This window comes from Anas acuta, chromosome 12 (genome assembly GCF_963932015.1).
Source record: "Anas acuta chromosome 12, bAnaAcu1.1, whole genome shotgun sequence".
NCBI lineage: Eukaryota > Metazoa > Chordata > Aves > Anseriformes > Anatidae > Anas > Anas acuta.
In genome coordinates this window covers 17,504,982-17,530,873 of record NC_088990.1, presented here as the reverse complement: position 1 = coordinate 17,530,873, position 25,892 = coordinate 17,504,982, and the positions used below count along the sequence as shown (strand labels likewise).

Genomic DNA, 25,892 nt, shown 5'->3' with positions numbered 1-25,892 from the left:
TCTCCTAAATGCCTCTGTTTGGGTAAGAAAGGAAATGGTAGGTTAAAATCTTGTTTCTTCCTGCATCCCAGCAGTGGCATTCAGATGCCATCTTCAGCCACATTATTTAATAACTTGTCCAGCAATTATGAATAGCCATGTGAGCAATGAAATAGCTATTGGTAATAACTAAATAGTCAACAGGCTTCAGGGATGAGTCATCAGGTACAGTAAGACTTCATTTGGAGTTGAGTTGTAATAATTTGTTCACAACATTTACCAGCTTGATACTTACTTAAAATGTTAACCTTCACCATGCTCACATTAGGAAGACAGTCAAGTTTTGAGTCTGGTACAGAATTTCCACGACTTCTGTTCTCTCTCAATTGGTTTATTATACCATAGTATAGAATCCCATCCACATCTATGTAGTGTTCTTTATCACTTGATAAAGAGTGACTTTAAGATAGATACTGTGTGTATATTTCTTGCCTCGTTGTGAAAGAAATGAAGATACTTGCATATAAGCCACAAGTGAAGGGACTGGTTGCAACAATACTAAATACGTATATTAACAGTCCAGTCACAAGAATTAATTAAAGTTGAACTATCTTGTGATTTTTTTTTTGCTACAAGTGATAATTCTTCATTTGGTTCAAGCACATTTGAATAAGTAATACTTAAGAATATGGAATGTTTTAAAAGAAATGTGTGTTGAACTTGTATTAAAAACAGATTTTACTCAGTTTGTCAATAATGTCGTCTCTACTAATAAGGTAACAACTGATTGGTTCTCACAGAGGAAACTGCACTGCAAGCAAGATGGGGAGGAAGGAACGGAAGAAGACACAGAGGAAAAGTGTACCATCTGCTTATCTATATTAGAGGAAGGTGAAGATGTCAGGTAAATAGTACCACTGAATATCATAATATTGTGCTAATATTCTGGATTTGAGACCATACTTGGATATGTTATGCTACTCTTTGCAACACTACCATGTTTAACTTTTATGACTAATCATTATCTGTCCTTATAACCATTGTATAAAACAAGCTTTAATGGGAAGCCCTTATTGTTCGTTCTGTGTTGTCTTTGGGTAGGATGTAGGTTCTCTTCTTACGGTCTTCCTTAAGTTGACTGTCTGTCTTTTAACAAAAGATGAAGATGATAACATTTAAAAAAAAAAGTTAGGGTATGGATGATAGTACTTCATTCAAATCATACTGTGCTCTCTGCACAGTATCTTGTGTAAGGAATTAACCAGGTGAATTCCAGATTAATTTCAACTTATCTGGAGTAATAATGCTATTTAAGCTGTGTAACAGGTTTAAATTGTTGTAACACATTAGGAGCAACCTGATACTTAACTTCATTGCCTGTTGTTGGAACTAGACAAAATGCAGGTCAACTGGAAAGGCTAGTGAAACTTGTGGAAAAACATACACATACCAAAAATACAGTGAGGTCCGCATAGCCATTGAAAAACGGCAATGTTGATGTGAAAATGTTATGTTAATGCTAATGCACTTTTTCTGTTTTGATGACAGGCGACTTCCATGTATGCACCTTTTCCACCAAGTATGTGTAGATCAGTGGCTGATTACTAACAAGAAGTGCCCCATTTGCAGAGTGGACATTGAGGCTCAACTGCCTAGTGAAAGTTGACACCATTTTCCAGAACTATGGTCCTCCTTCTCGCTCCCTCTCATCCTTCCTGGTACTGCAGTCAACCAAAGATGGCATGACTTACCTGCGCAGATTTGGAAGCATTGAACCTAGAGTGCTGGCTCTGCTATATGGTACAACTGATGCTAGACCTACAGTTTATGTAGAAGACAGTTGAGTTTCAGTATATTTATAAAACTTTTTTTTTTTTAGGTTTTACATCTTTCTTTTGATTCATTACTGTATTTTTGCATGGTTCCTTGTATTGCATTTGTTTGCACATATTATGGGCTTTGTGACCCCAAACTTGCAGGCAAGATTAGCTGCTTTAGTAAGTAGAACTGTGTGGTCTCTTTTTTTTTTTTGGTTTGTTTTACATAGTATCGAGCTTTGAAAGTATGATTTCACTCATTACTAACCTCGGATTCCTTAATTTAATCAATCATATATTTTAGTTTAATGTATAAAGATCATCTAGAAGAGGATAATATTATGTATTGAGACATTCCTTAATTAGGAAAAAATGGCTGCTGTATATTTACAATATCAGTTCTGAGTCAAATAACATCCTTAATAGTGGGAACAGAATACGAACTATATTCAGTTTGACTGATACATATAGCATACTCATCACCAGAGTTTGTCTGATCAGATTTTTGTGTTTGTTTGAAGATTTCAGCACAATGCAGATATATTTGAATGTCAATATTAAACATTTAGACTGCTGTTCAGATTGTATTTATCATTTTCTTCCTATGTCTAGAAATTTGAATCCCTAACTTAATATTTGCTGCTGTGAAACAGCTCTCTAGTGAACACTAAATGTTGATTTCAGTTAGCTGGATTGTAGATACTTGCAAATTGAAAGAATTATTAGGGAAATGGAAAAATAGCTTAGAATCTTTGTTTGGTCTTCTGCTAACTTAAGTTGAAGTATCTGTGCACATCAAGGTTGTTTGTTTTCTAATATAAAAACCATTCAATCAGGATTTAGAGCTGCAGGGTTTTTTTTGTGTGTTTTTTGACACATACACGTGCATTCGTAGAACTTCTAAAGGTTCCAGGCTTGTCTTGGGATTTTTATTAGTTTTAAAGTTAATAAAATTAGCAAAATTCAGCTGTCTCTTGTTTTATTTTTCATTAGTAAATTGAAAGCCTGTAAATTTCTGTAGAAACTGAGACACAAATTGTGGTTACCTAGTTTTGCCTTTGATCATAGATTCCCTCTATAAATTACCAACAGTCCATCACTGATTGAAATATTTTCTATAGTTAAGATTTGCTGCATAATATAGTGTATAGAATTAAGTTATAATGTACTAACATTTCGCCTTTGGAGGAAGTTTTAATCCACATCAGGTCTCAAGTTGCTCATAAACATTGTCTCACATATAATAGATTATAGTTTATTTAAATGTGCTCAAACAGTTGCTGAAAATTGCGAAAACGTTGAGACAGTATTACTGTCACATTGGAAAAGATGTTCCTAGGGGATCATATATGAACATGTCAATAAGCTTGCATTAAGCTACCTGCTTTGTAAGTGGATTGAATAATAAATACCTTCAGTTTCTCTTGTCTTTGTCTTTCATAATCAGATTAAGTGTAAAACAGTTTACAGTAAACCTAGAAAACAATGTTATGTTTACACTAAAAAAGTGATCCATTTATAAATATTACCTTATCTAATTTAATGCCTGTTTTTTGTCTGGTTAAAGCTGCTTCCCCCTTTTTTTTGTCCTCTAATCTGTTAGGAGTAGCATTTCCCAACGCAGTGTCTATTGCTGGCAACAGACTTAACACCTCTGGCACTGAGGCATTAAGTGGGGAGAATTTTTTTTTCCAGCATGTGTGTTAAATGAACGTTCTCAAGCTTAATTGCATTGCTAAGACTGAACTTAAAACCACTTTGTGTTTGTACAATGGGGAATATGGGAGAGAGGTAACATGATTTGATTGCTTCAAAACCTGGCATGGTTTTATGCTAAACCTTCTTGAATATTATGGCTATGGGAAACTGAAAGTGAGTGTGAAATTGAAGCTGCATTGTTTTTTTTGTTTTTTTTTTTAAAAAAAAGTTACTGGGAAGGACTGAACTTTAAACACTTCCTATTCTTCAGTGACTGTTGAAAAGGAGGAAAGTTAGTTGACCACTGATGCTTGAAGTTTGACAATAATCACTTTTAAAAAGTTTCCAAGAAGGTACTTGAGAGACTTGGGGCAAAAAAAAAAAAAAAACAACACAACAACCAGGGCCTGTGAAATAAATGAGACCCTGGGTATGTGATGTAATCTCTTGGATTTCTTAGAAGACAAAGAAGCACAGGTTTGTGGGATTATTTTTAGGGATTCTCTTATGCACCTAGTCTGGGTGCCTGGTACTAGAGGTATTTTAGTGGCCCATGCGTTGACTTGTTTTATAACTGCTACTGATATTGTCTTGCTCTTAAATGTATGCATAACATTGTAATGTGATGTTGAACACTTAGGTATTTGCCAGGAATCAGTGTTCTGATCTGATACGCTATTGCAGGGGCTACTAAAGCTGCAGCCTATTTCTATTCCAGAAAGTTGTGACTTAACCATAATTTAAAGGAAAGAAAATGAATAGGCTTTTTGATTTTGAAAATTTCCACCACTTACTGTGCTTTACATGCTTAGATGCATTGCCTTAAGTTTTCTGCAGCATCTTTGACTTTGAAGATAAGATTCTCAACAGTATGCATTAAATTACTTTTCATATAAAGTTCCATTGTCAAAAGAAATCCTTTTGTATGCAATAAATAAAATGTTAGACTGGTATCATTCAAGACCTGTTTCTTATGCAAGTTTTTTTTCCTTCTGCCGTCCTTACTTTGCTTTTGTAAGTCTTGATCTGTAAAAATTCCTTTGTGTATGTGTATTCTCAAAGGTACTGACAAGGAAAAATAGTCTCAGTGAAGGATCAACCAACACTTAGCGGCAGTTCAGTGTGATAGTAAACAGTGTCATTTATCTGAAGTTTAGGAATTCAAGAAGACTGATCTTACAAAGGCTAACAAAATGCTAATGTTGCGCATGTGAGTAAACAGAAAGCCAGTCAGTCTGGGGAGACTGTTAGGCAATTGTAAGTAGACTTTTCTGTCTTGTTTTATGCAACCACTCTAGTATCAAAATTCTTGGATCTCAGGAGCATGGTACAAAACATATTGCATTTGTGCTAGTTACATCTTCAGTGTGTACAGGCTCCAAATTTACAGTTTTGGAGGCTTTTACTGAATCTTCAGTACTGTTATGTTTTAAAATACCACAAGCAAGGTAAGATTTACATTTATTAAAAAAAAAAAAACAACAAATAAACAAAACCCTCAATGGAATATTATGTCGTTGAAAGGGGGAAGGTGAAGTAGGGATTTGGATACAACAGCACTTGAGCACTCTTAAGGGTGTTTTGTTTTTGTTTTGAGGGGAGGGTTTTTTGTTTTTAGTTTACTTGCAGTAGGAAATGCACGAGACACGCCCCAGTGCTTGCTTTAGCTAACTGTAATAAAAACCCTTGCATGATTTTTTGGCTCTTTCTTTAGCGAGAGGGGGTTGGGGGTAGGGAAGCCCTCCCCGGAGCGATGTCCCTGCAGCGCCCTCCCTTGCTGTCCTATTTCCACGCCTCCCAACTCGTTGCTTTTGCTTTTTTTGTTTGAGCTCTGACGGGGGGGGGCTGAGGCTGAGGCGGGCCCCGCCTCCCCTCAGGGCTCCCGCCCGCCACTGCGCCTGCGCCGTCCGCACACGGGACCGCGGGGGCAGCGCTTGGCGCCTGGGCCCCGCCCCCCGGAATTGCCGGACGCGATTGAAACCGTTTCCTCTTCGGGCGGGGCCCCGAGGGGCGGGCCAATGGAGCGCGTGCATCGTACGAAGCTGCCCAATAGGAGCGCGGGAGAGAGTTTAAAGGGGAGCGGCGGCGGCGCGAGGCAGCAGTTGGGGGTCTCCGTCTGTGGTAGCGGCGCGGCGGCGGCAGCAGCAGCAGCAGCAGCAGCAGCCTCCCCCATCGCCGAGCCATGGCCGTAACGCGCCGCGCAGCCGTGAGTGCCGGGGGGACGGGGGGCGGCCGGGCCCCGCTCAGCCGCCGGGCGAGGCGCTCGGAGAGCTCCCGGCACCTGCCCGAGCGCGGGGCCCGCGGGCGGTGGGCGGGCGGCCGGGCAGGGCCTCGCCCTGAGGCCGGGCAGGGCCTGGGGCGCCGCGTGCCCGCGGGGGGCTGGGGGGGAGCCCCTGAGGCGCTGGGTTCTGCCCTGGCGGCTCCTCCGCTCGCAGCTGGGCCCGGCCTCCCGCTGCTGGCGGGGGGTGGGAGTGGGGGGTGGGAGTGGGGGGGGAGGGATCCTGGCTGCTCAACCTCGAGGTGAGGGAAGGAAACGAAACAAACGCAACTTTTATTATTTTTTTTTCTTCTGGGATAATTCTGCAAGGGTTAAAAACTTCAGCTCTTGAAAAGTAGCGTTTGTTTGGTGTTGTGTTTCTTTTTTGTTCTTTTTCCTTTCCCCACGGCAAACAGCGGCGTTTATCTCCATCTATATAAGGATTTCTGTTACGTGGCGTGAAATCTGGGGAATGGTTGGACCAGATGATCTTGGAGGTCTTTTCCAACCTTCAGAATTCTGTGGACAAAAAGCGCCTTGCTCATCTTCATGGAAATGCTGCTCTGGTTACTGGGTGGGGAAACACGGTAGATAGCTAGGGGGCGGGTAAGAGCTCTAACTTGTGAAATGGAATTAAAAGGCTGTGAGGAAGAATGAGATGGGGTGTGCTTTTCATGGTACTCTCTTCAGTCTGTGTGCTTGAGACTTCTTCCTGGAGCCCATGTGAATGTGTAGGAAATAAAAACTACGACATTTGGTAGTAGATGGCATACATAGAGGTATACCAGTACAGTGGTGGTAAGTGCTATAAACGCCGTCGGGTATCTGAAGTTAGTCTCTGACTTTTAAACTGAATTTTTACTTTTTTAGATCACCATGGGGGTGGAGAATGCTGTGACTGAACTTAATGGTAAAGCCAAAACCCAAGTGACTGCTAAAAGGGCTGCTTTGGAAGAAATAGGAAACAAAGTTACAACAAGAGGAACACGTGCAGCTAAGGTAAAGTAACATTTGAAATCTACTGATAAGGAAAAGATGCACAGCTAGCTCTGTACTAATAATTATTGATTTCACCGTAGAAAACAGACTGCTTCAAACCACCCACAAAGCCCAGTAAGATGACGAGTACAATCGTACAGCCTAAACCTCCTGCTGCTGTGAAACAAGTGTTCAAAGAAACTACTGTTCCAAAGGTAGGAAGTTATGATGCTAATGGGCTTCTTAATCTCAGCTCTGTAAGTGAGAGTGCTAACATCAAATTTTATTTGTAGATGTATCCTGTTTCCATAATGGAAAAGCAAACCCTTTGTACCGAGGTTTTGGTTCAATACATGTGCTTAAAGGCTAATATTAAAGCAACAGAATTAGTTGTTGAAGTACTACAGGGTGATGCCTACAGATTTCTCTTTCAGTGGGCAATTACTAAAAAGTGCAGCTTCTTCTTCAACTTTTATCTTAAGAAATTGTTACATTAGTAACTTGAAAAACGTGGGGATAAAGGAACATTGCCGCTTTATAGTTATGTAAGCACTGACCTGTTCCTTAGGTTCTGTCTCCTGTCCCTATGGATGTATCTATGCAAGAAGAGGATTTGTGCCAAGCTTTCTCTGATGTGTTGCTCAACAACGTAGAAGACATCGATGCTGAGGACTGTGGGAATCCCCAGCTCTGTAGTGACTATGTAAAGGACATCTATCTGTATCTGAGACAGCTTGAGGTATGACATACTGAATCTGTGCTGCTGCAGCGCAGTGTTTATCTTGTTGCTCATGCAGCTCTTTCTCCAACAGCTGCAGCAGTCGGTGCGCCCACATTACCTTGACGGGAAGACGATCAATGGGCGTATGCGTGCAATTTTAGTTGACTGGCTTGTCCAGGTCCACTCAAGATTCCAGCTTCTGCAGGAAACACTGTACATGTGTGTTGCGATTATGGACCGTTTCTTACAAGTAAGTCTACAATGTTTGTCAACATGTTTGGATTACACGATTTGTTCACTGACTGGAGATTAGTCAGACTTGTTAGTGTCACCGATAAGCACCAGCCTCAGGCAACGGGGAGATGAACAGCTTGTTCTTCTATCCCCTATGCAAATATTGTGGATGGAGGCCTGCAAGCTTGGTAAGAGAGCTTGCTGATGGAGTGAGTCCTCTGTTGGTGTGATGGCCCTGTTCTTGAGACATAACAGAATCTTGAGGGTTATGGTGCTGGAGTGAAAATTTTTACTCCATTATGTGTAAAATGAACATTAAAGTTAACACCCCTGGATATGATAATGAGCATAATGAGGTACATGCTAAACATATTATTACTGTAGTACTAAACTCTTCACCCAAATCGTGCTAAACATCACACCTGAGATGGAACAGTTAAAGAAAAAGTTTGTGTTAGGGGGAAAAAAAAGTTATAGTGACAAAGAAAGGAAAGCTTAGGGAAGAAAAAGGAAATTGGAAAGCTAGAGGAGGCAGTTGATGGACTGGGCTCCTTCTCCTCTGCCAGGACAGGGACACCTTGGTAAGCTCTGTGCCTTCACCTTTTGGTGAGGGATAGATATTTGCTAGCACTATTATATGTTAGTGCTATTGCAGTAAGTGTATTTATTCAATGGCATTTCTAAATCTGTTTTATCTGTCACCTTATTAAATACATTCAACTTTGTGGAACTCTCTCAGTGAAAGCCCTTGGCAGGGCTGTGAAACAAGCAAACGTTGACTGTTCACTTTAATGCGACACTAAAATTGGAGTAGTCAGCAGGATTGCCATGGGTAAACTGCTGCAAAAATCTAAGTGCGCACCATCCAAAGCAGGAATAGAAGAGAAACTAGGGACAGAAATTAGGGAACTTAAAATTCTATTAGTCTCAGCTGAAAGGCGAGGAAAAACAACTACAGGAAGCATTTGATCTCTTACTAAATCATGCTATGCTTGGTCTCTGCTAAACAAATCTGCAAATTGATACACTGTGCAAATCCTGAGACGTGGGATGGACATTGGTATGGTAATGATACTAACAATTGGTGGGATCTTAAAATCTTATCCCAGAACCAGTACTTACATGACCATTAATCAAAACTGGAATTGCAAATGATAGTGATAACGATGTTCATACCACAGTATGAACCATCCCATGGTCTCCAGCTGAATTAGCAACATTGCAGAAAAAGTACAAGACAGTAACTATCCTTTTAAAGGAGTTTGATTAATCCTAAGAAGTCTGCTGCTCTTCATATTAGAGTTCTGTAACACAACGTCTTAACTCCCAAGTTGTGATTCTCTGAGCTTGTCATTACTTCTGACTCAAAAGTAGAAAATTTCTTTTATGTCTTTAAGAATAAACACATACTGGCATTTAAGCCGATGAATTTGAATCTGTGTGTCTAGAGTTCGATATTTTAGGTCTTACTTTTCAAATTCTTATATTGCAGACTCATTCAGTATCTCGTAAGAGACTTCAGTTGGTAGGTGTAACAGCGCTGCTTCTAGCTTCAAAATATGAAGAGATGTTCTCTCCTGATGTAGCAGACTTTGTTTACATTACTGACAATGCTTACACTGGTGCTGAAGTTAGAGAAATGGAGATGACAATACTTAAAGAGTTGAACTTCGATTTGGGGCGGCCTCTTCCACTTCATTTCTTAAGAAGAGCATCAAAAGCTGGAGAGGTGGGTACTTGTCCTTACTGAACCTAGAACCTTGCCTTATTGCCTAGAACCTTCCTGTGTATATATCATAGAATGATTAAGATTGGAAGGGAGCTTTGGAAGTCACTTGGTCCAACCCCCATGCTCAAGCAGGGACATTTAGAGCTGCTTACCCAGGACTACATCCAGGCAGCTTCTGAAGATCCTCAGGAAGGGAGAGTCCATAACCTCTGGGCAATGTGTTCCAGTTCCGTCACGTGCACTGTAAAGAAGTGCTTCTTGCTGTTCAGATGGAACCTGTTGTGTTCCAGTTTGTGCCCATTGCCTCTCCTCTGGCATTTGGCACTGCTGACCCTGTCCCAATCCTCATTGCACCCTCCCTTCAGGTATTGATACATGCTGATATGAACACTGCTGACAGTCAAGATGGTGTAAAGATGGTAACGCTTTGGGTGTTGTTATCTTGCTTGCTTTGTGCTGTGTCAAGGAATGCTCAGTTATGAAACTGCAGGCAGAGGGATAAGACCTCACACTGTGGCAGCCAGCAGTGGTTTCATGTTTGTATTTACTGGGGCCTGTGTTCAGTCTTAATTGCAGTGAGTTTACAGTAAACTGAACACACCTAGAGCAGAGCCCCAGCTTTCAGAGTAGCCTCTTGTCTGGTAATCAGGGTGTTCCTCATAAAAGGCAAGCAATATCAGTTCTTTGTGATTCTTGGATGCAAATGCTGTATTATCTTAAGAATCAAAAGGAAAGTTTTCTGTTTGAGCTGAGCCTTCACTATTATGAGGCTCTTACACTTAAGTAATCTGCCCGCACTTGAAGTGGGCTTCATTTACTTTAACAGACCACTAAGTAGTTCTTGAAGTTAGCTGATGCCTTAATGAAGATCTACTTAATGTATATTTTTCCCCACCTAGTAGTATATTACAGAGGGAGCGCTTGTAGCCCTTAGCTGGGTACAGCAGTGCCTGATGCTGCCGTTTTTCTGTTAAAATCTCTCACTTGTCTATGTCTAAATGCCAAATGGCTGCTAGACTGCACTGGTTTGGAATTCTGAAGTAACTGCTAATTAATATGGTCCTTAGGCCTTAATAAAGATCTTGGCAAAACAAGATTAGTCAACTTATTAATTAATTGAAAGAATAAACAACCCTGAAGTATCTTGATGAGGCGAAGTGAAACTTTGTGTCTTAACGAACTCTCAATCTGATAGGCTGATGCTGAGCAACATACACTAGCAAAATACCTGATGGAATTGACATTGGTAGACTATGACATGGTACACCATCATCCTTCAGAGATTGCAGCAGCTGCACTATGCTTGTCTCAAAAGATTCTGGGACAGAACAAATGGGTAAGTATTTTAATCAAACACATTGTGAGTTTTTTTCTTCCAGTCAATGGAATTAAACTGTTAAAACCACTACTGAAGGAAATTGTGTTTACATCAGTAATAATGTGGGGGATCAAATGACATTAGGACAGGCTGATGCAAAGCTGAAGGTAGAATATGGAACATACCATTAAAACCAAAACTGACTTTTTCTATATGAACACCACTATACAATGGTTTCCTATGAAAGTGTTGAGTTACAGAAGACTACACTCTAAGTAGCTCAGGTAGGATAATGAAGCTATGGACTGTGAATAGTAAATTGTAAATCAGCTACTGGTTACTCTTGCAAGGGTTGTTTCTTTTGTCTTCCGTGCATTACGAAAACATGATTCTTGGTATTTATGTGTCCAGATTTCACTGCACACTAGATATGATTCTGAATTTGTCTTCTAAACTGACAGTACTACAACTGCTAGCACTCAAAGTTAGTAGTTGAAGCCTGGGGTGCTGGCTACCTGAAGTGATTGTGCCGTAAGCAGAATCCCCACTTTGTAAATCTTAAATTTCTTACTGTTACACCGTAGGGTACAAAGCAGCAGTACTACACTGGGTATGCAGAAGACAGTCTTGTGATGATTATGAAGCATATGGCCAAGAACGTGGTTAAAGTAAATGGGAACTTAACAAAATACACTGTAAGTATAAATACTTAAACTTCCTAATATTTTAGTAATACCTTTGCTGCATATTGTGACTCCTTAGATAGATGTTCTGTGTATGTTACCTTAAAGCGTAAGCTATTTAGACAAGCCTGTGAAAAAATATTCCATCAGTACTAACAATTACCAAACATTTAAAGTAAAACTGTGCTCTTGCTATTCTGTATGCTGGTTCACTTCTAACCTTACTTTTATTTTCAAAACAGAATAATTGAACAAAGTAAGGGTTGTGTGTGTAGATCTTCTGTAACATTATTCCTCTGCCTCTGCAGGCTATAAAGAACAAGTATGCGAGTAGCAAACTCCTGAGGATCAGCTCAATCCCTCAACTGAACAGCAAGACAATCAAGGACCTAGCATCATCACTCTTATGATAACCCTAGACAGATGTATCTGATGATATGCACTTTGTCCTTAGTTGTCTATTGAGATAAAGCTACTGGTCTTTGTAAATAGCATTCCAGCCTTACCACAGACGTTTCAGGCCCTCTGAAGGTGAAATTTTAAACTTGCTTTGTAATACAACTGTATGCTCAGAAATAAAGCTCTTCTCTTTTAAAAAAAAAAACAAAACCATAAAAAAATGAACAATAACGCCTCTCTGCAACTGTGAATCTTTTAAGGGCAATATCTAGAAATACCTGCAATTTGATGCTGAATTAGGACATTGGACAAAGTAGGTGACTGATACAATGTGCAGTTAGATACGTGTATTTTCTGCAGTTGATCGGTATCTTTTGGCTTTGAATTTAGTAATTTGTTCACACTTTTAAAGAGCAGGACTTTTCCTTGGTATACATTATGGGATAGTGAATACGGTGTTTATTTCAGTGCCATGTCCCAAAGAAGTCTTCAAGAACTTGTTTTTTTGTAGTTTGTTGACTTATAGCCTCCTACTTTTCCCAGCTTTAACAGATGCAGCCTTGTAAGGCTTTGTGTTCAGGCAACAGAGTGAAGATAAGGCAACGTGTTGTCTGTCTTTGTACGCCTAAACAGAGAGCTGAGGCAGGAAACTCCTCTGTGATGCCAGACTACTGTGTGCACTGGCTGTAGATGTAGAACTACAGGGATCAGACCTTTGTATCAGTTTGCCTCTTAAAACCTACTCTACTTCTTAAACAAAAACAAACAAACAAAAAAAACTAGCATCTCATTGCCTGTTCTTTTTCTCCTTTTTATTTTTTTCAGTAAACCTCAATACCTGAGAGAATACAATACACTTACAATATCTGATTTCCTTTGTTATTCTTTTCTTCTAATAAGCACAGGCATTTACTTGTATGCTCAGAGGAATATAAGCACGTAAGTACTACAGCTCTTCTGCCTCACTTCATTTATGCTTATTAACTTAGTACTATGTGTTTAATGTTGACCTGCAAACTGCTAGTCTGTAAATTCGGCTGAACTCCATGAGTGTGTGGGCTCTGATGTAGAAGGCAAGTCCCCAGTACTACAGAACTGTGCCGAGGCCTCAATGCCATCCATGCCTGTGGGAGGTTGAAGCTGCAGACTTTTATCTTTATGGCAAGAGATTTCTCTCCCATAGAATAAGTAAAGTCTAGCACTTAATGCAAATAGGTATTTTTGAAGGAGTCAAATCTCTTAATGGAGATGGAGTTTGTGTTCCTAAATGAAGCTTAGGAGGGACAGGATTCAACACTAAAACAGAAAAAGCTCAGAGGAAAAAGCGTAGTGCATAGCTCTTCATCTGGGTAGAGTGAAAACAAGCTGAGTTAGAGCACAGTAGAGGATTTTTTTTTTTTTGAACACGTGGTTAAGAAACGTTGGTATGTATATGTATATATATATATATATATATCTGAAAACAAACTGCACAGAGACCTGTTGAGCTAACTGCTGCTTGTTTTATTTTATGGAGGTTCACAAGGCAAAGCAATGAATGCTGATAACTGTATGGCAAGCAACAGTCACTCTCAATGGTGTGGGAGGCAATTAGACTTAAGCAGTAACACTTGCTTTTACCATTTAAAAGGAGTAGTGCATATCTGTAAGTACCTGGCATAAAAATTCTAGTAGAACTACTTTATGGTAAGAACAGTGGAATACTATGTTATACATTCATACATGTTTCTACCATATTCAATTTTTATATACAGTATAGGATTTGTTTCTATAAATGTACAGCTGTGCATAAAGACATTTCTTATAACAGGTAGAGCATTAAACAGAATTCCAACATGGGCCAGCCATATTCCAATATAAATCTTGAAGGCAACATTGTTTAGCATACAGTACTACATAGTTTTGTTTAAACTTTTTGTAGTGCCTGTTGGGAGTCCCTAAATACATCAGTAAATGCAAACCAATTCTATTACATCTCTGTACAGAATTATTTAAATATACCATCGCAGTAGATTTTTAGATGGTAATATCCCAAATGACCCTAACTTTTAAACACGTAGCAGCATATTTAACATGTTCCCCAGAATGATCTGCATTAGAGGAAATGTGCATTTAACATAATCTTCATCAGATAATTAAAAAGATTACTGATATTCAACTAAAGGCACTTATTAAATACACCTTAAAGTCCCTGGTCCCAGACTGCAAAGCACCTTTCTGTTTCAGAACAATGACAGGTTTGAGTATTTTCACTTACTAGGTGTTAACCAGGTTTTAAATATAATAAATAATTAGTCAGTATGTCCATTGCCGTATGTTTCTGAGACAAATATCAAAGTCTCTGCTGTGGATAAGTTTCTTGTTCCTTGTATACAACTTTACTGGTGAAAAATGCTGAGAATAGCAGATCTCAGGAGAACAGTGTCCTGAAGGTAAGGGAAAACATCTTCAAACATCGTTAGCTTCATAGCATTTTCTTGCCTAACAGTCTTTTATATCTTGGTGACATAATTGTTAGGAAACAGACCTTGTTTCCCTCGTAGTCTTCCTGTCCACCAACCAGAAGGATCTGTGACAAAGAAAGTAAAGTAAGGATAGAGGTTTTGTATACCTTATTGTATAGTTTCTGAGGCAAGCCCACAAAGCTGTTCTGACAGCCTTCTCACGAAGGATAATGATAAATGATTTGGAGAACTGAATTTGCTAATCACAGCAACTTCAGGTTAGGTTGCTTTGGATGAAATCAAAGAGTTGGAGCTGGATTTACTTGGTTCTTGTGGGTGGATTAGGCTAACTTTCAGTCAGAACCTGGATAGTTACACTCTAAATTGACAGATCTACAGTAGCAAATAAAGTGAATAGCTTTCAACTGTCAACGCTGATATTTTGAAGTGGATAGGTGTGACTGTTGTGGATGTCTCTGCTCTCTGAACTATCACAGAAATTTGCAAGCTGTATCAGGGAAGATAACTTGAGGGTACCTCCAAAAATCGTTCTTAACTATGAGTAACAAAAGCTTTTTTCTATGTTTCTACGTACCTTCTTTGATTATATCGATCACGTCGTTGGCATTAAAGCTAAGTTCATCTGTGTCCTGAGCATCGTATGCATACAGTGCCCTGCACTGTGGTACCTGAGGCTTAGGTTTTGGCTGTGGTTTAGGCCTTCCTCCAGCTGGTGGGGGCCGGTTTGTGGTCTGCCTGCGAACACTTAAGAGAGGATGGAAGGGAAATGTTAATGTGTTTCAAAGTTTATTATGACTTGAACCTAAGCTTTATCAACCCATCCCGATGAACAGATTGTAAAGAATATCATAGAAAAGGGGAAAATAGCTCTTAAATTTCACACCAATTAAATATAGGCATATAAGGCTCTTCCCCGTGAAAGGGTTAAGAGTTGCTGTTTACTTCCTACTGAAAATGGATGAACGAGTACTTCCAAACAGTAGTTTAAATACATAGGTGAAGATAGTGCTTAGACCAGAAAGTAAATAAATGGGCACATGCAGTTCATGCATATCTTGGCAACTACGTGGCTTAGTCTAGCTCCTTCTGTGCTCCCATTTCAGCAGGAATTTAATTTCCAGTAATAAAAACAAAGTTCTAGCTCATGGGTTTGCTACTTTACCATTCTTGTGACTAAGCTGTAAGAGAGACTGTCCTAAGTTGTCTCAGATTCCAGGACCGTCTATGGACTTGTTCTGTTATAGTCAACTCTGCAGCAGGGGAGATGCTGCACAAAGTCTGTCACAGCTATGACCACTCCAAAGATTAGGAAAAGGAAAGGGAAGAAATGTGTTTTGTCAGCTCATCAGCTAATAAAGGCTGGAAGAAAGAACAGGTATTAGATGCAATATGTCATTTTAGTTGTTCATTGCACTTCCTATTTTAAAAGCTGTGATGGAGGAGTGGGGATGGGGGAGCTGAACTGTGATAATGATATGTGATACCAGGACAATGCAACATAGCTCTTGCAGAAGATGTTTGTAGTTACTTATAATAAGTCCTACACTTCATTTTTGTCAGTGAGCTACATCACAGAATGAGCTGGGGTTGTCTTAAAGCGTGGCTTAGCATTTTGGGACTAAATTTTTCAAGTGGAGGGAGGATTGTTCTCCTGTTGTTAGGCTGCTGATTTTGCTTGGGATATAATACAGTGTGTAGCCTAGACCAACTAGATAGATGTGGAAATATGTTAAGCATAAGTCTCACAAAAGTAACAGCTTTTCTGGGCCTACAGCAGAACAAGAACATCTTAAATGAAATGTCTTGATGGTGAGAGCACGGTGGGTTTTTGTTTGCCTTTTTTTTTTTTAATTCGGACTTGTATTAGATTGTTAGTAATCACTAGAAATTAAAGATGTGTTAATACAGAAACCTTGTTAAAGATAAAACTTAACTTGGTAAAAATACTACCCTTAAAATGACATCAATAACAGCTTAAAATAGTAAATTCATAATGCCTCATAATGTCTTGTGTACAGCTACACTAGAGGAAAAACTGAAAAAAAAATCTGGAAGCCACTGCTGAATTATGGCAATACCGCTTCATTTTAGTAAATTAAGGACCTCAACACTTAGGAGGAAAAGCCTTGCAAATGTCACTTGTGTATTTCCTTTGTTCTTTTGCTTTTTGGGATATTTGTTTTCCATAGTAGCTGAATGTATCAGAGAAACTTACAGATAGTCCCATCGAAATGTCTGGCTGTGCCACTGAACAGGTTCAGCTGAAAGGAAGACCAGGAGGAACCCCTCAGGTGCCCTTTCTGAACTCTGGCATATCTGCTGCCTTCATTCCTTTGTGAGTCTGTCTCTTTTTTTTCTTGTTTTTAGGCTGTTTTTGGACTGACTGGGGGAGTGGGTATAGGTGAGAAATGATACACTAGCTTGGTGAGATAGTTTGGACCAGTTGTGTCCCTAATTGTGCTGGCCAGGAGTGCAGGCAGTAAGAAGTGAGGAGATGAAAAGGAACAGAACTTGCATTGCTGTCTGTACTGGATCTTGAGGTATTGGTATCAGGGAAATTAAAGCCTGAACTGTGTTGGTGCCTCGTCGTACTTCACTGCACAGGTTTCAGTGCAGCGCCCCGTGTGCACTGCTCAGTGTAGTTCCCATGCAATGGCAAGGCTTTGAGGTTGCTGCCAGTCCCCAGGACTATATCCAGGATTAGGAAAATGGATGACTAGGAAGAGAGCTGCCAGGTAAACTATTTCTTTAATATGTCTTCTGCTGGAAGGTGAGCTACACCGGACATGTACCTTAGCCTTTCTGCTGGAGTGGTAGGACACACTTGTATTTGTCCAGGCTCTCTAAAAAAATTGAATATACTGCCCCTTGCAGCAGGAACAAAAAGCCAGGCAGAGCACAACTCTGCTGTGCAGCGCGCTGTGTGGTCACAGCAAGTCCCAGCAAAAATGCTCTCACCTCCAGAGTCAGGCCTGCTCCTGCTGACTGCGCCTGGCTCCAGCCTCCCCCGGCCGCCAGCAGGGTGCGTGCGCACGCCTCAAGCACAGCGGGGCACAGCCGGGCGGAGGACCAGCACCAGCACTGGGCAGCAAGGGGCTGGCCTCTGCTGGGGTTGTTCCCAGAAGTGCAGCTTTTTGACTTATTTTTAATATACTTGCTGTTTTCCCTCAGGACACTACTGTATTCTTATAACGGACCATTGGACAGTGTTGCACCATGCTTTTTCTGCTTGGAAACCAGATTATAAAATGGCTCTGGAAACGCCTACTGAAATATGGCTCAGTAATGATTAGTACTGGTAGGGAGAACAAGGCTGTGTTATTACTATTATGGCAGTTACAAATTGTGCTCAGAGTTGGGTATTATTAGCATTAACACATTGAATACAAAGTATCCGAATAAATCTTTCTTCCTGTAGGTTTTACCACTGTATATTCACTCCAACAATACCCCAACACTTTCCAAAGCTGTAATGCAATGCCCACCTGAAAGTATTATTTGGCTGTATTCTCCTCAGGGTGCAGCACCTCCTAACATTTTTGACCAAAATACTTCTTCCCCAAGCTGCATTTTACTGTATTTCAAAATGTGGAACAAACTATTTGGTGAAGTTGTGGGGCTTACTACATAGCCAGCAACCTGTGTATTGGAATGTTAAAGCCTAAATGTGACTTAGCTGTTTTTTTTTTTTGTGTGTGTGTTTTTTTTGTTTGTTTGTTTTGTTTTTAGAATAAGAACAATAAAAATCAATCCTCACTCTCTCCAACATCCTCTTCCTTCCTTGTTTTCTTCAGAATTGAGCAGTCTCTCATTGGTGGCTTCTTATAGAAAACTGACGTTCATAAAATCAGAGAGGTGGATGGCAGATCCATACTTGTTCTAGTTGCAATTACTGCTGTAGCTGTTGGTGGGTTTAATTGCTGCTGTGTTTTTTTTTCCTACCTGTCTCAAGCATACACTGGTATTAGTGCAAGCTAGGGCAGACAGTGAAGATGTCTGAGGTACTTTTTTATTCTTGGTGAAGTATTTTAAATGGCAATTACAAAAAGTAGAAACTTTGATATATACTAATGATCCTTATAAACTGATGACTGAAAGAGATGGGTGTGTTGGTGTATACCCAGAGCATAAGGAACTATATAGTACGATGCAACTGATGTTTTCAATCCTATGCGATAGCGTGGCTAACATTACCTCATTAGGTACTTGGTAGGTGCTACATTTCACAATAATAAATTTTACTCGCTGGTAGAAATCATAGTGGCTTTACCCTGCATATGGCTTAGTTTTTGTTGCTGTTATGTGAACTACTCTCAAGACAAAATAAGAATCTAACATTAGCAAAACACCTTTGCTTGTTGTACGTCAATTTAATGACCTTCACTATTTTAAGGCATTGAAGATGGAAGCATGCTTAAAGGTGTCAGCATCTGCTGAGGGTTTTGAAATTGTCAAAATTAGTAGTGGCTACAAATGCTCAGAATACGCTTGCAATTTTTGTGATTAGCACGTGGTTGATAGTTCCCAAGAAACAGCACATCTACTTTTTATTATCCCTAAACTAGAAGGGAAAGAAGGCCTACTGTGAGTATTTTAATATCCTTAAGCAGAAGGCACCATGCAAGCTTAAGATATTTAATTGGAACTGGTTTACCTTCATTCCTAAAGGCCTACAACCTGTTAAGGAGCATGTGTTTTAAAATCCTATGGAAGGCGAGTTCTCTGAGAGCTACTTAATGGCCTAAGCTGGTCATCCACGATAACTTAATCAGCCATGAGCAGTTTGTGTATTTACAGAACTATTTACAGAAATTAACGTCAAAACTTACCCGGCTGCTCCTTGGTCAGGTACTTTTAGAAAATCCAGGCTTTCTGGTTGCTGTGAAATCCTGCCCGATCCTCCTGACAGTTGCCGTGGTAAAGTTGGTCGTGTCATATTTGTATACAGATTTCTCTGATTGGCCTGTTGATTTGCTGGGACTTGGGGATGTGGTACAAACTGTGAAGGATTTATTACTCCATTTTGCTGATGTCCTGGAAGTAAATAGAGAATGAACACATCCAGTCCAAACTATGGATATGTGTGCAGGCACACAGGAAAAGCAGACACAAACACATGGATACACAGATGTGCATATGTGCAAATGCACAAATACATGCACACATAAGTATGCCTGTGCATACAGACACATGAACGTGTACGTGCACACGTACAGACATACATGTGTGCGTGTACACTGGTCTAGCTTCCTGTAAGTGTACATGTACCTTAAAAACTGATGTGACTGAATGGATGAGTGAATGAATGAAAGAGGTCTGCTCACCTTTTAAACGTGCTGTTTCAATGCCTATGGGTCAACACAGAAACTACTTAAGTTCAGTAGTTACATTTATCCTGCCTGAACGCTGCAGCATAGTTTTACTGCTCTGTGATTATCTACTTCAGTACCACGGTAAAGTCAGCCCAGTGTCTTGCTCAACACAGAATCAGATTCTTTTAGTCAGGACTCTGTGATGTGTCTGTTCAGCAGCTGTCATGAGCGCTGGGGCTGTATTATGACAAAAGGCTGAATTGCAATTATGTTTTGTATATGCTTTTGACTTGAACGCAAAGAAAATCGACATCCAAACTTGCCTTATTACAAGGCAAGTTTGAGCTAGGTCTACAGTCATAAGACTCCTTTAATTTATTTTTTTTGGTCTCTTTTTTTCCTGTAGCTGTGAAAGTGCTGAATTTTTGAAAATACAAATGAAAGCAGCCCTCCCTTGCTTTATTTAATCCATTCTGTACAAGAATTTACTGTCTGTGTCCACAACCTGGTTAACTTCTTTAACTACAATAATTTGCCACTTTGCTAGAATATATGCAGTTCTTGTTGATCATGCAGGCCTTTGTCTGAGTCATATGGCTATGAGTTGTTTTTTTCAATAGGATTGGGAGTTGGCATTTGGTAACCAAGACTGATTGCACACTCAACTTACAGTCTTATCATTGTGCTTCTCAAAAAAACAGCAGCTGACTGCAAGAGAACCTTTTGTTTAAATAAATAATTGAAAAAAACACTCTGGGAATGTAGAAAAAAGAACTGCTTGGGAAGTTGTAGGTCAATGGGATATTGTTCTTTCCTCTGAGTTCACAGGCTAAATTAATCATATCGCTCAAGGGCAGATGTGAAACACCCTAATTACATCAATCCCATACAGAAAAAAAAAAAGCCATACAACTTGCTGGCAGAGCTCATAGGGCTCAGCATTCAGTACACATGAAAGTTATCTAACAGGGTAGGACAATGAGACATAAATTGCATTCTGTTTTTTATGGCCCTGAAAGCAGTTTCATTGCAAAGTGTTGGCTATATCCTGATTAATGTGTATATTTTTCCCTAAAAAGGACGATAGAGAGGCTATGGGGTTAGTTTTAAGATTCAGTATCTTCTCCTCAGTGACTGAACATGCCAGCATCCCTAACAACCAAGCTGTCTGGTGGAATACCAGTTTGATGATGATTCCCACTAATCTCCCAATGACACACTTCAAAAATGCCTGCAATATGTTTAATTTAAGATAGTAAAATTTTAATATCCTCTTAATATTTGTTTTTTTATGGGAAAACAAAAACAAAACAAAACAAAAAACACCACAAACAAAAACACAGATGAAAAGAAAAAAGTGAAAGCCTAAATTTTTAGTTTTGTTTTAAACTTGAGGCTAAGAAAACTTACCGGGAGGAGGAGGCGCAGCTCTCATAGGGTAAGTCTGAGTTTGAGACCTGTTAGAATACCCTCTAGTTTGCGTAACATTACGTCTAGTAGGACCTGAAAGAATCAGCAACATTTTGTTACCCTTTTTTGATTATATTAATTAGGTAAGGTTATGGCCACCAGGCCCCTCTGTGTTCAGAGAGGCTGATCTTAGGAGTAATCAATCTAATGTGCGGTGTTGCCCATGTTCTGCTAAAGCTTTAGGTGCAACAAGGATGCCTTTGGCATATTCTCCCTTTTGTGATCCAGTTCAGCCGTAGGATTCAAGGTACAGATGTCTCAAGACAATTTACTGCAGTGAATTGAGCCTTAAAGACTATTAGCTTTAGGGACTAGTTTTAGAAATCAAGTTTTAGATGCCAAGAAATCTCCCCCCCCCCCCCCCCGCCTTCCCCCACTTTATTGCACTGTCCTGTTTGATAGGAAAACAATTTAGCAGTATGCTTCCAGGTCTGGTTAAAAGATAGGTGTTTTACTTTGAAAAGAGATTTATTTTCTTCCTTCTTTTATCCTGTAAGATAGCTGTGCCAAAAAAAACTTTCCCTATTCTCTCCATAGAATCCTCTAAGAGGTAGAAGCTTCACAGAAAGCATTTAATATGGCAAAAAGGTAAACACCTTTAGAGACTGTTTTTTACAGACAGTACTATTTAGAGCTCAGGCTTCGGTGACGTACAAGGGTGACGTACAAGAAAGATGTCCTTTCTGCATCTGCATGACTGTAAGAACTGCAGGAGCTCTGAGTAGACTGCAACACTCAGCTTCAAAATGCTTGGCTAATTGTGCTTGCTGCTTGTACTATGTCACGTAAGTTAACACCCTTATTTATTTTGCCACAAGGAGAAGAACCTCAGACACTTCAGAAGCATGTGGTATATAGGGAAATAAAAACTTAGAAAAATTTATTAAATTTCAGAAAGACTATAAAACAGTAGGGAAATTTCCTGCATCAGTAGGACCCATAACTTGGATCTTCTTTTCAGTCTAACAGAGAAACAATGAAAATGCTGATGCGAGAGAGGCAAGGAGGGAAAGCGGGAGTCATTCATTTCTAAAGGAAAATCATACATACGGGAATTCTTTGGTAGCCCTGGTCCAATGCTGATCTGCAGCACTTTATTGCTTGGCTTGAGAATGGCTATATCTCCTTGGCCTTGCATAAATTGCACTTGTCGAGAACCACTACTGCTCCAGGGCCCCCAGCTCTCTTTTTTCAGCTTTACTTCAAGCCTAATATAAGCACATGAAAACAAGAAGAAAAAAAAAAAAAAAAACACAAAGAATTTAAATGTCAAACCAGGACAATATCACTTGGCAGCAGATAACTTAGAGATATAAAAATAAAAAGCTTAGAGTGAGAATCTCTATTCAATGCGTGAATAATGATATAAAGCACCTAATTAATTTATTTTTTTTTACATGTTCTACTTAACTGATCTTTTGGCTTTCATAATACAGGAAGGAAGTTTAAGACACTCTGGAGAGCATAAGAGCGTAAATGAGCTTTGAGGAAAAACAGACAAGGGTCTAAGCAACAGATGTGTCTACCATAAGACAGATTTCACTAGAAGACTCTACTAGTGCAAGCTAGCAAGTGCTCCATTCCTAAATGTTCTTCTGTTTATGCCATTAGGTGCCCAATATGTGCTTAATGAGTGGCCCTTGTGCATATTTGGGGAGTGAACATTTTTGCACACACTTTTCAATCTTTCTAATTATTTTCATATATATATGAACTATATAAATGACTACAAATATATATACACACACACTCTTTCCAAGTATTTCCATACTATCTGTCTGCTTCTGCTCTCTAATGCAATCAGATATAAGCTAAGAAAATCACGGTTTGGGGCAAGACCCAAGAAATATAACACACTACCACTGGCATGAACAAAAATTTTTATTCCTGGTACTGGATTATTAAAAATATTTATTCCTGGCTTTGAGTATAGGAGCATATGCTACAGGAGTGTTCCAAACTTCAGTTGTCCTCCTATACCCTTTCAAACTAAAATAAGAGTCTCCTGTTAACTTTTATAATTCTTGCACTTCTTTTAAAGAAATGAACATACAAAAAATTCAAGGCCTGCTGCTGCTAATCTACTTCAAGGGTAGGAGCATTAACAAAAACAGTCGTTGGGATAGTTTCCAGCACACCCTTACAGCTAAAACACACATCAAACATTCAGTAGCTTTTCAGGCTTGTTTATAAGGAATGTTCCCAAAATAATTTACAAGCTCCTCCAGGAATTATCGGTTCACCTGGCAGAAGAGACCTTATTTCAGATTATTATATTATGTCTCTGGAATTGTGTTCCAAATATCACAATGTTTCCACTGCTGGGTCAAGGTTAAGGAGTTTGAAGAGGATGTTCCCTTCTCATGAGAGGAAACAGCAGGCAGCAGAGAGATGGGAAAGCTTGCTCTATGGGTGCACATTAATTGTGCAGTGACTGGCCTGGCCCCTGCTGTGCAGCCACAGCACTGACAGCACAAAGTTGAGCTGTGACAGGCCAAAGTCGCGGACCCTTGATCCTGCTGCATGTTCAGTAGAATGCAAGCAACTCACCTACGCCCACAGACAGTGGAAAGTGGCAGATGGCCCAGATACAACCCCAGTCTATTACGCCAATGAGCTAAAAAACGTCTGGTTTCCTTGCATTTTTATAGTGTATTGTCTCTTATTATTCTAAAGCAAAGCACTAGGCAGGAGCTCAGCAAGCAGCTTTCACTCATCTGCCTTGTCAGCAAGAGCAATGATTATTTATTCTTTAAAAGCGCACTGAAAAAACATAACTCACGTATTGCTAAATTTCAGAGGTAGTTTTCTTTGTGTTTTCTCTTCGTATCGTTTTGATAAAAGGCTTAAAAACTCAGTTTTGAAGACTGATTCCAGCAAGCTATCATATTCCTGTTCATGTAGAATGAACATGTCATCCTGCATCGTGCTGAAAAGAAATCAGAGTATATACCATTCAGATTAAAATCTCAATAGCAAATAGAGCCAGCATTATAATGAAATTTGTACACATGGTTAATTTTTAAAAACACAAAGTCCAAAGAGTGTGTACCATAGAGTCTTGCTTTATGAGAACACTTATTTTGAGCAGTCGATAATGAAATAGCTGAAACAATCCTGTTTGAAACACAGGCAAGCTGTTTGCTCATTTTACAGTAATCAATGTTTCATAAAAATATGTGCTATTGAAGTTAAAATTAAAGTCCATCTCCTTAACAATGGCAAAATCTGTGATTAGAGATGAATTGGAAACTTGAAAGTTACTAGTCATAAAGTAAGACTGAAAGTCCAAGCAAGCGAATTCTGAATGAAAGCTCTTAACTCTCCATCGTTTTTAGCTTAATGATTATACAGTACAAAGAACACACATGTTGGGATCTATTGCCATCAATGGATCGATTCCTGCTTACAGATGCTGCAAAAATACTCCATAGAAAATTATATCCACATCAGCAATTTACTTGGTTGATTTCTGCCGAGTCCCCACAGTTCCTCTGAGTTCTAGCTAGATTAGTGTCGTTTCAGCATGCTAACTTGTTTATAAATGTATGGTTTTTCCTTTTAACAACATGTTGGCATACTTCCTCGCTATAACTATATTGGTGGCTATCTGTTTCTGCAACCTCTCTAAAAAGCAATATACATAACGCTTTACAAATAAAACAAAAACAAGGAAATAAGCATCTTTGGTTGGTTGGTTTTTTAAACCTAATATAACATGATGTCTCTGTGAAATAAGATTTCACTTTGTCTAGCTATGACACCCTCTCCTTGCTCCAACAAGGATGATTACAGGATTTTATGTTTTTAAGAGAAGAAAGCTGAAAGCAAGTCATAAATATGGTCAGCAAGCTATCATAGTCACAACTGATAAAGATATTGTCAATACAATGTCTAGCAACTCCATCCACAGCTGCTGCATTTAAAACAAAACACCCTACAATTGTTACACTGAAAAGCTATCTACAGCAAGGTCAGTTACTGCAAGCAAGCAGCTGACCTCCCCATCAGAACATGCTAAAATCTCACACAAATTTAAAATTAACCATATTAGTTGTGACTTTGTTATTTATTTGCTCCCATCTAATCATCATCTGCTTTTAGTAATATTAGAAAATATAATTGTAGCATAGCAATTTATTTCAATACATTAGATGTTGTCTCATAAGTGAAAAAGGCACTATCTGTTTGTATTTCTGGAGAAATAAACCTTTCAAATCCTGGATATGAAAGGTTTGGATTTAGAATTAGCATTTATTAGTAGTTTTCACAGTTTCTTCTAAAACCAATATACTAAAAACTTACTTGCTAATGGCATAAAACTTGGCAGTGTCAATATCATCAGTGATTAAGATTGTGGAAAACCAGGCAGGTGGCTTTGGCAGCCAAGTGAAAGGCAAGCCAAAGTTACATAACGAGCACTAAGGAAAAACGTCTTTAAATGGTTTGCATAGCAATAAATCACACAGAGAAGGCACTGATATCCCATCTACGTATTATGCATTACTTCAAAGTTTCACAGTAAGTCAAAGAGTAAATTAAGTCTTGCAAATAAGGAACTCGAAATAACTTTCAGCTCAGAAAAGAAGTTCCTTCTCTTCCATCAGAGAGAAAATTAAATCTTTTTTCCCTCATCACTCTTTTCTGATCCTAATTACCTAGCAATTAACAGCTTTCCACTTTAAGCATGCTCTTTCCTTTTCCTCTCACAGCTGGTTTCCCTGATTGCTGACTCTTTAAATACGAAGGTGGTAAGCAGAGGTAGCTTTCTCATCATCATTTTTCATCTAGTTACTGAAGACTATGACTCCCTCTAGAGACAGTGAGTACCA

General features: G+C 39.3%; 3 protein-coding genes across 13 annotated transcripts in view; 2 read left to right on the top strand and 1 right to left on the bottom strand.

Moving 5' to 3' along the window:
* The window catches only part of RNF111 (ring finger protein 111), a 51,111-nt gene extending 47,217 nt beyond the window's left edge, over positions 1-3,894 (top strand). For 5 of the 8 annotated variants that reach the window (XM_068695553.1, XM_068695547.1, XM_068695550.1 and 2 more), the window contains 2 exons: positions 756-883; positions 1,528-3,894. In XM_068695553.1, coding sequence (XP_068551654.1) covers positions 756-883; positions 1,528-1,645 — 246 coding nt within the window. In that variant the 3' untranslated portion in view covers positions 1,646-3,894. The remainder of the gene's footprint in view (positions 1-755; positions 884-1,527) is intronic. The other 3 variants (XM_068695549.1, XM_068695552.1, XM_068695548.1) reach the window with 1 other exon arrangement.
* Positions 3,895-5,529: 1,635 nt separating this feature from the next.
* On the top strand, positions 5,530-12,683 carry CCNB2 (cyclin B2). The gene is made up of 9 exons (XM_068695313.1): positions 5,530-5,700; positions 6,622-6,750; positions 6,831-6,944; positions 7,298-7,468; positions 7,542-7,700; positions 9,177-9,413; positions 10,609-10,749; positions 11,316-11,426; positions 11,723-12,683. The coding sequence occupies exons 1-9, from the start codon at positions 5,677-5,679 to the stop codon at positions 11,822-11,824; spliced, it is 1,188 nt and encodes a 395-aa protein (XP_068551414.1). The 5' UTR covers positions 5,530-5,676; the 3' UTR covers positions 11,825-12,683.
* Positions 12,684-13,295: 612 nt separating this feature from the next.
* The window catches only part of MYO1E (myosin IE), a 90,729-nt gene continuing 78,132 nt past the window's right edge, over positions 13,296-25,892 (bottom strand). For all 4 annotated transcript variants that reach the window (XM_068695294.1, XM_068695292.1, XM_068695295.1 and 1 more), the window contains 6 exons: positions 23,843-23,989; positions 22,111-22,268; positions 21,001-21,093; positions 19,108-19,312; positions 14,853-15,022; positions 13,296-14,382 (listed from right to left, as the gene is read on the bottom strand). In XM_068695294.1, coding sequence (XP_068551395.1) covers positions 14,306-14,382; positions 14,853-15,022; positions 19,108-19,312; positions 21,001-21,093; positions 22,111-22,268; positions 23,843-23,989 — 850 coding nt within the window. In that variant the 3' untranslated portion in view covers positions 13,296-14,305. The remainder of the gene's footprint in view (positions 14,383-14,852; positions 15,023-19,107; positions 19,313-21,000; positions 21,094-22,110; positions 22,269-23,842; positions 23,990-25,892) is intronic.